This window comes from Trichomycterus rosablanca, chromosome 6 (genome assembly GCF_030014385.1).
Source record: "Trichomycterus rosablanca isolate fTriRos1 chromosome 6, fTriRos1.hap1, whole genome shotgun sequence".
In the NCBI taxonomy this organism is placed as follows: Eukaryota; Metazoa; Chordata; class Actinopteri; order Siluriformes; family Trichomycteridae; genus Trichomycterus; species Trichomycterus rosablanca.
The window spans coordinates 51,699,116-51,715,971 of NC_085993.1; the positions used below are offsets into that span (position 1 = coordinate 51,699,116).

The following is a 16,856-nucleotide window of genomic DNA, read 5'->3' on the forward strand; positions in this document are numbered from 1 at the left end:
CCACCCTGCAAAATACATTACCACCCCGCTTACACCAACACTGTACCCGTTTACCCTGCCTATCCACCCTGTATAATACACACCCCACCCAACACACATTCACCCACCTACACCAACACTGCACCCTGTATAATACACCACCACCCCGCTTACACCCATACTGAACCCCTTCACCCTGTCTACCCATCCTGGTAAAATACACTACCACTTCCTTACACCACCACTGCACCCTGTACAACATACTATGACCCCCTTACGACCAGCCTGCACCCCTTCACCCTGTCTATCCACCCCAGTAAAATACACTACCACCCCCTACACTAACACTGCACCCTGTACAACACATGATTAACTCATTTACGTCAGCACTGCACCCCTTCACCCTGTCTACCCACCCAAAATACACTACCACCCCCCTACACCAACACTACACCCCTTTACCCTGCCTACCCACCCTGTATGATACACTATCATCCCCCCTACACCAACACTGCACCCCTTCGCCCTGTCTACCCACTTGGCAAAATACACTACCACCCCCTTACACATATTTACACCCCTTTAAACCAACACTGCACCACAAAAAATACACTACCAACCCCCCAAACAAACACTGTACCGCTTTACCCTGCGTACCCACCCTGTATAATACACAACCACCCCCAACACACATTCACCCACTCACACCAACAGTGCACCCCTTCACCCTGCCTACCCACTTAGTAAAATACACTACCACCCCCTTAGACATATTAACACCCCTTTAAACCAACACTGCAACCTGTACAACACACTAGCACCCTGATTACCCCAACACTGTACCCCTTCATCCTATACATTTTAACCCCCCTACACCAACACTGCACTGCACCCTGTCACCCCTCACACACACACATGTATCCCCACTACACCAACACTGCACCCCTTTACTGGAAATCCGGACCCACCGTGACCCTGACCATCTCTCAGAAGTGTGTGAGGTTCTATTCTGGGACCCGGTGGAGTTTTGTTCTATCTAAGAGATAAATGTGCACAGGAACGCAGGAAGAGGCGGGAACTCACTGCCAGATAACTCTGGGTTTTAAACAACAACCCAAAATGCCCCCCCCCCATCGCTGGCTTTCCTGCCCTGCACTGCTGCTGCATCCTCTTCCTGAGGTGGAGTCTCCTTACACACTCTCACATACACATACACTCACACACTCATACACACACGCATACACACACACACACACACACACACACACACTTATCCAAAGCAGTATACAGTCTAAGCAATTGAAGGTTAAGGGCCTCGCTCAAGGGCCCAACAGTGGCAAACTTGCGGTAGTGGGGCTTGAACCGGCAACCTTTGGATTACTAGTCCAGTACCTTAACCACTGGGCCACGACTGTTCTTTTTCCACATATGCTATAGTCCTGGAGCAGACTGGGTTAAGGGCCTCGGCCTCGCTCGAGCCTAGCTCTATTCACTAGGCTACTACTGTTTTTGTACAGGCACAGAGCAGCACTGTCGAATCACAGCAAGAAGGGCGTGGGTTCGATTCCCTTCTGTGTGGGTTTACTCCGGGAGCTCCGGTTTCCTCCCACAGTCCAAACACTTGCAGTCAGGCTAACTGGAGGTACTAAACTGTCACAAGTGTGTGTGTGTGTGTCCTGTAATGGACTGGTGACCTGTCCGGGGAGTTCCCCGCCTTTCGCCCAGTGAATCAGACCCACCGCGACCTTGACCAGGTGAAAGACACAATGAATGAATGAATGAGTGTGATACTCACTCCTGCAGCGTCTCCACTCCCATTTCCTTGTACTGGAGCTCGTGTCTCATCTGCGCCAGCTCCTGTTTAAGCTTACAGAGCTGTGAACACAACACACACACGTTATTATAATACACACCACAAGGTTAAGGGCCTTGCTCAAGGGCCCAACAGAGGCAACCGGGAATCGGGAATTGGACGCGCAGCGAGCTGACGGTCAGGTGTCCACATACTTTTGGCCGTACAGCGCACAATGAAGCCTACTCAAAAGTAAAGTAAAAAAGCTGAATCATCAGAGAACGAACACACACACACACACACACACACACACAGGAAAAGGAAAAGACCCTGCCCACACACACACACACACACACACACACACACACACACACACACACACACACACACACCCTCTGAAACACATTCCAGCAGGATCCGACCCCTTCAGCCTAAGCTCACACGGCTGAGATCTACTGATTCATTATACTTATATATATTTATTTATTTTTGTGTCTATTCATTTATCTACTTATTAATCTATTTATTTAATCATGTACGTATTTATTTATTTATGTATTTACTTATGTATTTATTTACCCATTTATTTAATTACTTATGTATTTATGTATTTACTTAACTTTATATTTATTTATTTATATATTTATTTATCAATTAATTTGTCTATTTATTTAAGTAATTTAATTATTCATTTCTTTATTATCAATTAATTAATTTATCAATTTATATAATTAATTTGATTATTTATGTATGTATTTATTTATTTATCAATTAATTAATTTATATATTTAATTAATTTAATTATTTATGTATGTATTTATTTATTTATCAATTAATTTATCTATTTACGTCATTAATTTAATTATTTATGTATGTATGTATTTATTTATTTATCAATTAATTAATTTAGTTATCCATTTATTAATTAATTAATGTATTTAATTATTTATGTATGTATTTACTTATTTATTTATCAATTCATTAATTTATCTATTTATTTAATTAATTTAATTATTTATGTATGTATGGATTTATTTATTTATCTATTTTATGTATTTATTTTATGTAATTACATTTATGTATTCAGATGTTTGACGGCATGTTTACACAAAGGTTATATTAACGACAGGAAGTGTTAGCTAGTTAAATGATGTATGTGACCCCATAAAATCAGATTTTAGACTTGTCTGGTGCCCAAACGCCAAAACGTTAGAGGAACGCTGCAGGAACAGGGCGTGGTAGGTAAACAAAAACGTGAGTGCCACCCTTACTGTAGAGCAGGAATGTCAGAAAACCTGCTGAGTCTGCCAATCCAAACCCAGGCCTCTCATTCCCAACACACACACACACACACACACACACACAGGGGCCCCGGAGTCTTCCTAAACGGGCCCCTCCTAGGCGTGACACCCGGAGCATTGTTCTCGGAGGATACCGACTTACCCGCTCACGCCTACAGGCGATTTCCGCTTTGATTTGGTCGGGGTCGTATTTAGCGCTGGAGGACGAGCCGGAGTGAGCTGCAAAACAGACGAGAGACGAGAGGGTGAAGAGGGGAACGCCGGCAGGTCAAAAGAATTCGGGCATCGACGTAAACTGTACCCACAGATCTGTAAACTGTACCCACTGATATATAAACTGTACCCACAGATCTGTAAACTGTACCTACAGATATATAAACTGTACCCACAGATATATAAACTGTACCCACAGATCTGTAAACTGTACCCACAGATATATAAACTGTACCCACAGATCTGTAAACTGTACCCACAGATATATAAACTGTACCCACAGATCTGTAAACTGTACCCACTGATATATAAACTGTACCCACAGATCTGTAAACTGTACCCACTGATATATAAACTGTACCCACAGATCTGTAAACTGTACCCACAGATATATAAACTGTACCCACAGATCTGTAAACTGTACCCACTGATATATAAACTGTACCCACAGATCTGTAAACTGTACCCACAGATATATAAACTGTACCCACAGATCTGTAAACTGTACCCACAGATATATAAACTGTACCCACAGATCTGTAAACTGTACCCACAGATATATAAACTGTACCCACAGATATATAAACTGTACCCACAGATATATAAACTGTAAACTGTACCCACAGATATATAAACTGTACCCACAGATCTGTAAACTGTACCCACAGATCTGTAAACTGTACCCACAGATATATAAACTGTAAACTGTACCCACAGATATATAAACTGTACCCACAGATCTGTAAACTGTACCCACAGATCTGTAAACTGTACCCACAGATATATAAACTGTAAACTGTACCCACAGATATATAAACTGTACCCACAGATATATAAACTGTACCCACAGATCTGTAAACTGTACCCACAGATATATAAACTGTACCCACAGATATATAAACTGTACCCACAGATCTGTAAACTGTACCCACAGATATATAAACTGTACCCACAGATATATAAACTGTACCCACAGATCTATAAACTGTACCCACAGATCTGTAAACTGTACCCACAGATATATAAACTGTACCCACAGATCTGTAAACTGTACCCACAGATATATAAACTGTACCCACAGATCTGTAAACTGTACCCACAGATATATAAACTGTACCCACAGATATATAAACTGTACCCACAGATATATAAACTGTACCCACAGATATGTAAACTGTACCCACAGATATATAAACTGTACCCACAGATATATAAACGGTACCCACAGATATATAAACGGTACCCACAGATCTGTAAACTGTACCCACAGATATATAAACTGTACCCACAGATATATAAACTGTACCCACAGATATATAAACTGTACCCACAGATATGTAAACTGTACCCACAGATATGTAAACTGTACCCACAGATATATAAACTGTACCCACAGATATGTAAATTGTACCCACAGATATATAAACTGTACCCACAGATCTGTAAACTGTACCCACAGATATATAAACTGTACCCACAGATCTGTAAACTGTACCCACAGATATATAAACTGTACCCACAGATATATAAACTGTACCCACAGATATGTAAACTGTACCCACAGATATGTAAACTGTACCCACAGATATATAAACTGTACCCACAGATATGTAAATTGTACCCACAGATATATAAACTGTACCCACAGATCTGTAAACTGTACCCACAGATATATAAACTGTACCCACAGATATACAAACTGTACCCACAGATATATAAACTGTACCCACAGATATATAAACTGTACCCACAGATATGTAAACTGTACCCACAGATATGTAAACTGTACCCACAGATATATAAACTGTACCCACAGATATATAAACTGCACCCACTGATCTGTAAACTGTACCCACAGATATGTAAACTGTACCCACAGATCTGTAAACTGTACCCACAGATATATAAACTGTACCCACAGATATATAAACTGTACCCACAGATATATAAACTGTACCCACAGATCTGTAAACTGTACCCACAGATATATAAACTGTACCCACAGATATGTAAACTGTACCCACAGATCTGTAAACTGTACCCACAGATATATAAACTGTACCCACAGATATATAAACTGTACCTACAGATATATAAACTGTACCCACAGATATGTAAACTGTACCCACAGATCTGTAAACTGTACCCACAGATATATAAACTGTACCCACAGATACATAAACTGTACCCACAGATACATAAACTGTACCCACAGATACATAAACTGTACCCACTGATCTGTAAACTGTACCTACAGATATATAAACTGTACCTACAGATATATAAACTGTACCCACAGATATATAAACTGTACCCACAGATACATAAACTGTACCCACAGATATGTAAACTGTACCCACAGATATATAAACTGTACCTACAGATCTGTAAACTGTACCCACAGATCTGTAAACTGTACCCACAGATATATAAACTGTACCCACAGATACATAAACTGTACCCACAGATATGTAAACTGTACCCACAGATATATAAACTGTACCCACAGATACATAAACTGTACCTACAGATCTGTAAACTGTACCCACAGATCTGTAAACTGTACCCACAGATACATAAACTGTACCCACAGATATATAAACTGTAAACTGTACCCACAGATATATAAACTGTACCCACAGATATGTAAACTGTACCCACAGATCTGTAAACTGTACCCACAGATATATAAACTGTACCCACAGATACATAAACTGTACCCACAGATACATAAACTGTACCCACAGATACATAAACTGTACCCACAGATATGTAAACTGTACCCACAGATATATAAACTGTACCTACAGATCTGTAAACTGTACCCACAGATATGTAAACTGTACCCACAGATATATAAACTGTACCCACAGATATATAAACTGTACCTACAGATCTGTAAACTGTACCTACAGATATATAAACTGTACCTACAGATATATAAACTGTACCCACAGATATGTAAACTGTACCCACAGATATATAAACTGTACCCACAGATATATAAACTGTACCTACAGATCTGTAAACTGTACCTACAGATATATAAACTGTAAACTGTACCCACAGATATATAAACTGTACCTACAGATATGTAAACTGTACCTACAGATATATAAACTGTACCCACAGATATATAAACTGTACCCACAGATATATAAACTGTACCCACAGATATATAAACTGTACCTACAGATATGTAAACTGTACCTACAGATATATAAACTGTACCCACAGATATATAAACTGTAAACTGTACCCACAGATATATAAACTGTACCTACAGATTTATAAACTGTACCCACAGATATATAAACTGTACCTACAGATCTGTAAACTGTACCTACAGATATATAAACTGTACCCACAGATATATAAACTGTACCTACAGATTTATAAACTGTACCCACAGATATATAAACTGTACCTACAGATCTGTAAACTGTACCCACAGATATATAAACTGTAAACTGTACCCACAGATATATAAACTGTACCTACAGATATATAAACTGTACCCACAGATATATAAACTGTACCCACAGATATATAAACTGTACCTACAGATTTATAAACTGTACCTACAGATATATAAACTGTAAACTGTACCCACAGATATATAAACTGTACCTACAGATTTATAAACTGTACCCACAGATATATAAACTGTACCTACAGATCTGTAAACTGTACCTACAGATATATAAACTGTACCCACAGATATATAAACTGTAAACTGTACCCACAGATATATAAACTGTACCTACAGATTTATAAACTGTACCCACAGATATATAAACTGTACCTACAGATATATAAACTGTACCCACAGATATATAAACTGTAAACTGTACCCACAGATATATAAACTGTACCTACAGATTTATAAACTGTACCTACAGATATATAAACTGTAAACTGTACCCACAGATATATAAACTGTACCTACAGATTTATAAACTGTACCTACAGATATATAAACTGTAAACTGTACCCACAGATATATAAACTGTACCTACAGATTTATAAACTGTACCCACAGATATATAAACTGTACCTACAGATTTATAAACTGTACCCACAGATATATAAACTGTACCTACAGATTTATAAACTGTACCCACAGATATATAAACTGTACCCACAGATATATAAACTGTACCTACAGATTTATAAACTGTACCCACAGATATATAAACTGTACCTACAGATATGTAAACTGTACCTACAGATATATAAACTGTACCCACAGATATATAAACTGTACCTACAGATATATAAACTGTACCCACGGATTAGATACCCCTGCACTAATCATATCGTGTTTTTTTTTAAAGCGTGTCACCAATTATTAGGCTGGCATGATGGTTATAGCGGACTAACGTGAATAAATAATAAATATAAATACATGTTGTGTGTATGTGTGTGTGTATGTGTGTGTGTGTGTGTGTGTGTGTGTGTGCACGTGTGTGTGCGTGTTTTAACGTGTGTGCGTCTGATCTCACAGCTGGTGACGGAGCGGGTATCCTCCTGGCTCAGCTGGTTGAAGAGCTGCATCTCCTGCTGCGCCAGCTCCAGCCTCTGCTTCTTGATCTGGTACATCTCCTTCCTGGCATTGAGGGCCTCCTGGGCCACCACCAGGTACTCCTTCAGCATGCGCTCCTGCTCCTGCCGCCACTGCGTCCGAGGGTTCTCGATCTGCGTGGTCTCTGTGGAGACGGGAGGTTTTGGAATTCAGTGCATGGAGCGTCTGTGAGGAGCGTGGAGATGTTCTACACCTGTGAGGTTCTTACTGTTAATGTGGTCGATGTAGTAGACGCCGACCTGCGGGTCACACACCACCTCCCAGCCCAGAGGGAGCTCGTCACCCACGCAGTCGGCGAACGTCAGGGGTTTGGTGATCCTACAGAGAGAGAAAAGGTGAACGTCAAACGCCGGGTCGCACTGAAGAGGCACGCAGACACTAAAATCAGTCACTGTCGGGCCCCTGAGCAAGGCCCTTAACCCTCGACTGCTCAAACTGTATTCTGTCATAACTGCAGGTCATTTTGGATAAAAGCCACAAATGTAAAAGTCTATGAACGGTGGCTTTGATGCTTGAACAGGCCCAGCTCCTACCATCACCAAGCACTAACGATCTAAAGGGTACAAGACCGTCTCCCAAGACCTGTGGGACACTGGGGGCCTAGTGGGTACAGCTTTGGGCTATCAACAGACAGGTTGAGAGTTTGAACCCAAGCTCTGCCATGCAGCCATGGTTGGGCCCTTGAGCAAGGCCCTTGACCCTCTCTTTTTTGAGTTTGCTACTCATGGAGCACTCAAGAACCTTCCAGGATGAGCTGGAAGGAGTGAGAACCTTACAGAAGTCGTTCGAAGGTGGGAAAGACATCAGAAGAATCGGCCACTAGTCTGCTGGGTGCGAAAAGACGGGACTAAAAAGTGGGCGGGGTCTTCGAGGCCTTGTAAGGACCCTGGTTAGTAGCCCGAGGCGCCTGTACAGAAGTGGAGACACGTGCCCGATCCATTGAAGTACGGGCGAATAAGAAGGGGTCGGTGGAGCGCGGACGTGTCGGAGGGAGGGCGTGGCAGGAGAATATACCCTCCTCGTACACCATCAGGGTCTCCTGCAGAGGAAGAGGAACTGGCTATGACTAAATTGGGAGAAAAGGGGTTCAACCCATACCATATATTTACATTTACAGCATTTAGTGGACGCTTTAATCCAACGCGACTTACAGCACTGTGACAGTATACAGTCTAAGCAATTGAGGGTTAAGGGCCTTGCTCAGGGGCCCAACAGCGGCAACCCGGCAGCGGTGGGGCTTGAACCAGCAACCTTCTGATTGCCGGTCCAGTAGCTTAATCACTAGGCTGCTAAGTTTTTTGTCGTATACCCTACACGCTCAGTCTGGCCAGCTCGTCTCTCTCTCACAAGCACTGGACATAACGGGAGTCGTGAGTTTGGGACAGGAAACGGGACCGCCCCACGACTGTCCAGGAATCTCAGAGCAGTTTCCTCTCGGTGCCGAGCTCTCAAAACAACAAGTCTATCTTTAGTCCCGGCTCGGTCACTGCTGGTCACTGCTCAGGGCAGCAACCAGTCACGCTGAAATGAAACTCTGAGTCAACACCAAAAATGTGTGTATATAATAATAATAATCTTTAGTGTCATTTGTGCTGCACACGTTTAAATGAATCTGATAATTGTGAGTATGATGGATCAAGACGATCACTGTAGTCCATTAGTGCTGAGATCCGGGTTCCAATCCCATCAAAGTGCCCATGAGAACGAGTTAAGGTTCCTCAGGAACGCTGCCAGAAGTTGGTGCCTGTCTATCCGCCCATCTGTCTGTCCCAAGCATTCATCCATCTATCTGCCCATCCTTCCATACCATCTATCCATACCATCTATCCATACCAACCAACCATCCATCTATCCATCCATACCATCTATCCATCCATCCATCTATCCATACCAACCATCCATCCATCATCCATCCATCTATCCATACCATCTATCCATCCATCCATCTATCCATCCATCCATCATCCATCCATCATCCATACCAACCATCCATTTACAGTTTCTGCATTTAACAGACGATTTTATCCAAAGTGACTTACAGTACTGTGACAGTAAACAGTCTAAGCAATTGCAGGTTAAGGGCCTTGCTCAAGAGCCCAACATTAGCAACCTGGCAGAGGTGAGGTTTGAACCAGAGACCTTCTGATTACTAGTCCAGTACTGTAACCGCTGAGCTAACACGTCCTTCTAGTAAAGAAGAGAGACACACCATGAGGCCAAAAGTATTTAGACACCCATTTTAAAACAGAGCGACCTCACAAGAAGTGTGTGTCTGTGTGTGGGAATTTGTGCCCGGTCAGTCAAAAGATGACAGTGCTTGTATGGCTCGGTGAAGAAAGTCTCAGTCGATGTTCCGGTTCATCCAAGAGCTGGTGAGTGGGGGTGAGCTCAGGGCTCTGTGCTGGAATAGAAAGGGACCTTCCCTAAACTGTTTTAGTTATATAACAGCAGCACGTGGTCCACAAACGGGGCTGAGAAACGTTCAGCCGGGAACGAAAACAAAACCTCGCGGAGACAAAGAGTGTACGCCAAGAGAGACGATCTTCCCATGCCACGCCCTTATTCCAGAGAGGAAACCGAGCCGTTCAGCGAGTCGATCCGCCGCGGCCGCCGGCATCGGAACGAGAGGGAACTTTGGGACGGAGGGTTATTTTAAGAGCTGGGAATTTCTCAAAGTTCCTCCAGCGGGAAAAGTGTGTGTGTGTGTGTGTGTGTGTGTGAGAGAGTGTGTGTGGTGTGTGTGTGTGTGTGTGTGTATAAATAGTGGTAAAAGTTCAGCTCTTGTAATTTGACATCATGAACGAGCGCTCTGTTTTACTTCCTCGGGGGGAAAGAAAACACATTTAAGCCACAGATTCAAGCGTTTCGAGCTGAATCCATAAATAAAGCAAGTTTAAGGCCACTTTGAGGCCCCGGAGCCCCCAGGGGCCCTTCAATACTTGCTTAAATGCTGTACAGTTAGAGCCAGAAGCAACAACAACAAAAAACTGGACCGATTAACCCCTCGTACACCTGACGTTAAAACATCTCCTATATACCTAAATGACATTAAAAACTCACCTGTGGACTTCTCAAGCTCATGGGTTCGAATCTCAGCTGTGCTGTCGACCAGCCAGGCGCCCAAACAGACACGACAGGAAAATCTGTTTTTGTGTTTCAGCCAGAATAGTCGCTAATAATAATAATAAATAGAGATGGGACGATCGATCGGCTACGAATCGGTATCGGCCAATTTTTAATCAAAATATGCTATCGGCGATCGGCCGATATTTCCTAAAAGTAGCCGATCCGATCGTGTGATATATAAAAGATCACGTTAAGCTTAACAGCTCAGTGGATCGATCCAGACTTTGAGCTACGAAGCGCCAATCATCACATCACCATTCATCAACAATCGTACAGAAACCTTCGTGAAAGCTCTTACGATGTAATTTTGCTGATTGTAATATTTACTTTAAAAAGATAATTCGACCCGGTCACATCTGAGTGGATTCTATCAGCACGTTATATAAACTCCTGGTTCACTTTGGTAAATCGTAAGCGGTTCTTACTTGTGATGTAGATGAGAACAGAAAACGTTACAGAGCCAATCAGAGGCAAAAGTTTATTCATTACCAAATTCGTTAGTTCAGGATCATCTGCTGAACTTTTAGCTCCTTAGACGGAACGAGTCTGACTCGGTTACAGATCTGTGGTAATAACAGTGTAATGAAGCTTTTTAATGTAAGAGAGTCACACAGAATGTTCTGTAGTAGCTGGTGTTTATTTAAAACCACCACATTTAATTAATAACAGTAAACACGGAGAGATAACCGAGAAGAGAAACTTACGCTTCACATAAAAACGAATCAACTCATGAATCAATGAATCACTTATAGCGATACTGTGAACAAAGCGTCTCTTCTAAAGGCGCACACACACACACACACACACACACACACGCGCGCTGCTCCGGTTTATCTTCACTGTGAGGCTCTTTTTAAGTTTATTTATTTTATTTACTGCTAAACAACACCCCACCCCACCCCCCCCCCCCCGATCGGAGTCGGCTATCGGCCGATGTCCCTGAAAGGGGATCGGAGACGGTTCCAAAAACCCCGATCGGTACATCTCTAATAATAATAATAATGTGTATTAAATCCATGATAATCCATGATAAACACAATGAAATGCTTCCAACCTGGCAGCAAAGGTTTAGGGAAGGACCTTTCCTGTCCCAGCACAAAGCAAACTCTATAAAGACATGAAGAAAGTTCTGACCTCAGCCCCACTTAACAGCTTTGGGATGAAACGGAACACCGACCGAGGCTTTCTTGACCAAGCCATACAAACGCTGTCATCCTTTGGGCACAAATTCCCACACACAGAGCCACTACAAAGTCTTGAGAAGCTTCCCAGAAGAGCAGCTGTCGATCTAGGTGAACTGGGTGACCCAGCCATAGAAATGCTGTCATTTTATAACTAAACGGGCACAAATTCCCATATTTTTTTACTAAACGGGCACAAATTCCCATATTTTTGTACTGAATGGGCACAAATTCCCATATTTTTGTACTAAACGGGCACAAATTCCCATATTTTTGGACTGAACGGGCACAAATTCCCATATTTTTGTACTAAACGGGCACAAATTCCCATATTTTTGTACTAAACGGGCACAAATTCCCATATTTTTGTACTAAACGGGCACAAATTCCCATATTTTTGTACTAAACGGGCACAAATTCCCATATTTTTGTACTGAACGGGCACAAATTCCCATATTTTTTGACTGAACGGGCACAAATTCCCATATTTTTGGACTGAATGGGCACAAATTGCCATATTTTTGGACTGAATGGGCACAAATTCCCACACACAGACCCCACTACAAAGTCTTGAGACGCTTCCCAGAAGAGCGGCTGTCGATCTAGGTGATCTAGGTGACCCAGCCATACAAATGCTGTCATTTTATAACTAAATGGACACAAATTCCCATATTTTTGCACTAAACGGGCACAAATTCCCATATTTTTGTACTGAATGGGCACAAATTCCCACACACAGACCCCACTACAAAATCTTGAGACGCTTCCCAAATAAGCGGGTGTTGTTACACATGCTGTGACTGAACAGGCACAAATTCCCATATTTTTGGACTAAACAGGCACAAATTCCCACACACAGAGCCACTACAAAGTCTTGAGAAGCTTCCCAGAAGAGCGGCTGTCGATCTAGTTGACCGAGCCATACACATGCTGTCATTTCTTTACTAAATGGGCACAAATTCCCATATTTTTGTACTAAACGGGCACAAATTCCCAAACACACAGACGCACTACAAAGACTTCAGCAGCTTCTCAGAAGAGCGGCTGTCGATCTAAGTCAAAAGATCACACGGACGTCGCTCTGTTTTATTAGCATCTGTTTTAGAAATGTGAGGTCAGGCGTCCAAATACTTTTGGCCACGTAGTGCGTGGTGTGAGGGGGTTTGTTTTCTGTAATGAAGGTGCTAACTTGTGTTTTAGGTAAAAGAACAAAGTTAAACGTTATATTTTGGTTCCAATCACATTCCGGTTCATCAGGATGACCAGAGACGCGACTGACCCGGCCTCTGGTCAGTCTGTAGCTACAGATATCCCGCTAAGGTCCCTCAAATAGCCACAGCGACCCTGCTGGCATTCCTGGAAATCCTTCTTTAGGCTGTGGGAACGATTTAGCATCGAGGATAAACGCTAAAAACGTAAAGCGACCGAACGTTCAGTAATCAGCGAATGGCGCGCCTTGCTGACGTATCTCCGGTGGGTATTTCCATCCGTCTGGACGTCCAGACCAACGTTCCTCCGGCTTTAGCTGTCCTCGCAGTCACAAAGACCGATTGAGATGCTCCGAAACAGACGCGCTGCATTCCATGTGAACGGTGCTGCTGCTGCTGTAGGGTTCGGCTTTCATGTGGTTCGATCGACACTGCGATACTTTACGAGCAAACTTTACTGATTTAACCAAATCTGCATTTTCCGTCTTTGTAACACCGCCAGACTGCAGTCGTTACACACTACCAGTGAGGCCAAAACAATGGCCAAAAAAATCCTACACTCCCGAGAAGAGGGCGTGTCTAAATGCTCCTACTGAGGCGCCTTAATTCTTATTTTTTTTATATATTTATTTTATTTTGATTCATGCCTCCCCTTTTTTCTCCCCTTTAGGACGTCCAATTGCCCGATTGCGTCACGTTCTTCTCCACCAATGTCGACCCCCGCTCTGATCGAGGAGAACGGAGCTAACCCGCGCCCCCTCCGACACGTGGGCAGCAGCCGTATGCATCTTATCACCTACACTTATCACGAGTGCAGTGCAGCTCAGCGTGGTGTACGGAGAGACACACCCTGACGGCACTCTCTTCTCATCTCTGTGCAGGCGCCGCCAATCAGCCAGCAGAGGTCGTAATGGCACCAGTCATGGGAGAGAGACGCCATCCGGCTTAGTCCCGCCCATATCTGAACAACAGGCCGATCGTCGTTCATGTGGCCGGTCGATACGATGTACTCGAGATCCCAGCTCCGGTTCCAGCGTGTGTCTGAGGCGCCTTAATTCTGAGTGATGATCTGACTGAATAACGAAGGAGCGTCCGACGCCTCCTCAGCGCTTTTTTCACAAAAAACGACAAACATAGCGGACAAATATAATGAGGAGCAACCAACAGAGTTCTACTCACATGTAAATACATTCTGGTTGATGTTTAATCTGAATAAAGGTGTGATTATACGAGTGTCGTTTATTTGTAAATTCAGACTCGTCAGGGACAGTTTAAGCGTCTTCGGTGCACGGAAGTAAGCTAAAACTGCGGTGACGTAATCTCTGTATAAGTAGAGTGTCTAAATAATCTGCCGTATGAGCTCCATGTGTTATTAGAATCCTCTCTACTGAGGAGCTGATCAGGTCACCAGGTTTTCACACAGACCCCTGTAAGTTTCTCTTCCATTTCTAGTAGGAACGATTATCTAGGAACCAAAAAAGCTAAAGATCGCTCTGCTCAATGCTCAATTCCTATTGGTTAATCACCACATCACTTCACTCCTAATTTGCATAAAGTTCAACTCTGCTTCATCTCTGCTGCGCCACCGACTCCGCCCACTTCACGTTGCTCGAATTTTACCAAATCACGTCCAATACCTAAAATAGAGCTTGTTACCAAACACACAACACTAAAATCAACAAACGGGCATCATGACCAAGTTTAGACAGACTCGTACCCCACACAGGCGCAGCCGAAAGCGTTCGACTCCCGTCTGAACCACGAATAACCGAGCGAACGCCTCGTCCGGCTTCCACACGCGTTGGCGTTAAAATTCCTCTCCCGGGTTAAAAGACGACGCCAGATTAGGACTTTGGGAGGAATGTCATTCATGCGCGTCGTCCCCCAGCGGAGAGGCGGCCGCTCCGTCTCGGAGTCCCTCCGGGGGCAGCTGAGCATTTCGGGGGGCCGACATCCTCTCCCTGCATCGCGTAGAGCATCTTATAGAAATAGGCCCGCTATAAGTGGCGCGACGCTGCTCCGCCGCGCGGCCTCCGGCTCCAGACGCAATTAGATACCGTCCGTCATTGTGCAGAATTACATTCAGCGTGTTTTATCCAATGCGAGTTCTATGTGGGGACGAACGCAGTCCGACCCTCGCCGAGTAGGTCAGGGATTCTCCTAGGGCTATGGCGATATATCGTAAATATCAATACCTTCGAAAATGACCACATTGGTTATATCGAGGAGGTTTCGGATACGCAGGTTACCATCCGAGTACGTTTAAAACAGCACAAAAGAACTATACATATCACTCTCACGCGCTCTCTATGTATTCGCCGCGGTAGGGCGATAGTCATGTAAGAGTCCGTGGGAGCATTGGGGGAATTGTAGTCCGTATTGTTAGAAGCAGACCATGCCACCTACGTCCACCCCACCCCCCACCCACCCCCGTCACAAGAGGACAAAATCAAAGCTGTGCCAAGTTCACACTACACGAATTTCCAAGTGGTCGGGTCTCTGTACAGTTCTCACTACACGACTGGATCTCTTGTAATCGGGAGTCTTTCAGTCGGTGTGTATTTCACGCTACACCATCTATCACCAACTGGAATCGCAGGCGAGCTTCTCTGCTCTCCCAAACTGCGTTCTGTCACGAAAACACACGCGAGAAGTGACGAGGGGTTTAATGACACCACGTCCACAAATGCACGTCAACAATAAATGAATCCGAGTGGATTTGGCTATGCGGCCAGCAGGGGGCGTCTGTTCTGTTATGTAGTGAGTTGGAGGTTAATAAATATTGTTTGCAATGCAGCGTGGGTGTTTTGTAGAGAACGATGAGGTCAGAAATACTGTAAAACTTGTGTGTGTGTGTGTGCTGATGTATTCTGTATTACTATATTACGCCCCTGTCTCACCTGTTTACACTCCTCCCCTGCGTTTTCCCTCACACCCTATCTTACGTTCTCACTGGCTGTTCGACATAGCACTCATTGCCAGTCGGGCGACTCAGATCCAGATATCTGACATGCTAGAAATCTCGCTTCGGTTGGATCGAGTTGTTGAACAGATCACACATAGCGATTGAGAGCCGAGTTGCAAAAATAGTGTAGTGTGAACCAGGCATAACTTGATGTCCCCTACCGTAGATACTGATACAGACTCACTCACTTCATTGGTGGAACATGTGTTCCTTTAAAGAAAACTGTAAAGAACTTTGTGGTTTTGCACTTTTCTTAATGTAAGGAGGTTACGCTTGCACATTACTTACAGACAGTGAGAGTTGTTTGTGAGCTATTCTGAAAAAGGATAAAGCTAATTAAGATTTCTATTTTGTTTTATTGTTAATTATTGTTATATCGTTATTGTTGTAAAGTCCGAGTCCCTTAAAAGGATCATTATAGGTGGTGTTTTTACTATTTTGCAAACTAATGTAACTGGTAAATATCCTTACAAAAGACAAACTGTGCAAGCAAACAAAAATTGTAA

At 43.2% G+C, this 16,856-nt stretch overlaps 1 protein-coding gene across 3 annotated transcripts in view; it reads right to left on the minus strand.

The window, feature by feature from the left end:
• The window catches only part of wwc3 (WWC family member 3), a 63,675-nt gene that overhangs the window by 27,172 nt on the left and 19,647 nt on the right, over positions 1–16,856 (minus strand). For all 3 annotated transcript variants that reach the window (XM_062998052.1, XM_062998053.1, XM_062998051.1), the window contains exons 2-5: positions 8,079–8,188; positions 7,791–7,994; positions 3,215–3,291; positions 1,775–1,854 (exon numbers count right to left, since the gene is read on the minus strand). In XM_062998052.1, coding sequence (XP_062854122.1) covers positions 1,775–1,854; positions 3,215–3,291; positions 7,791–7,994; positions 8,079–8,188 — 471 coding nt within the window. The remainder of the gene's footprint in view (positions 1–1,774; positions 1,855–3,214; positions 3,292–7,790; positions 7,995–8,078; positions 8,189–16,856) is intronic.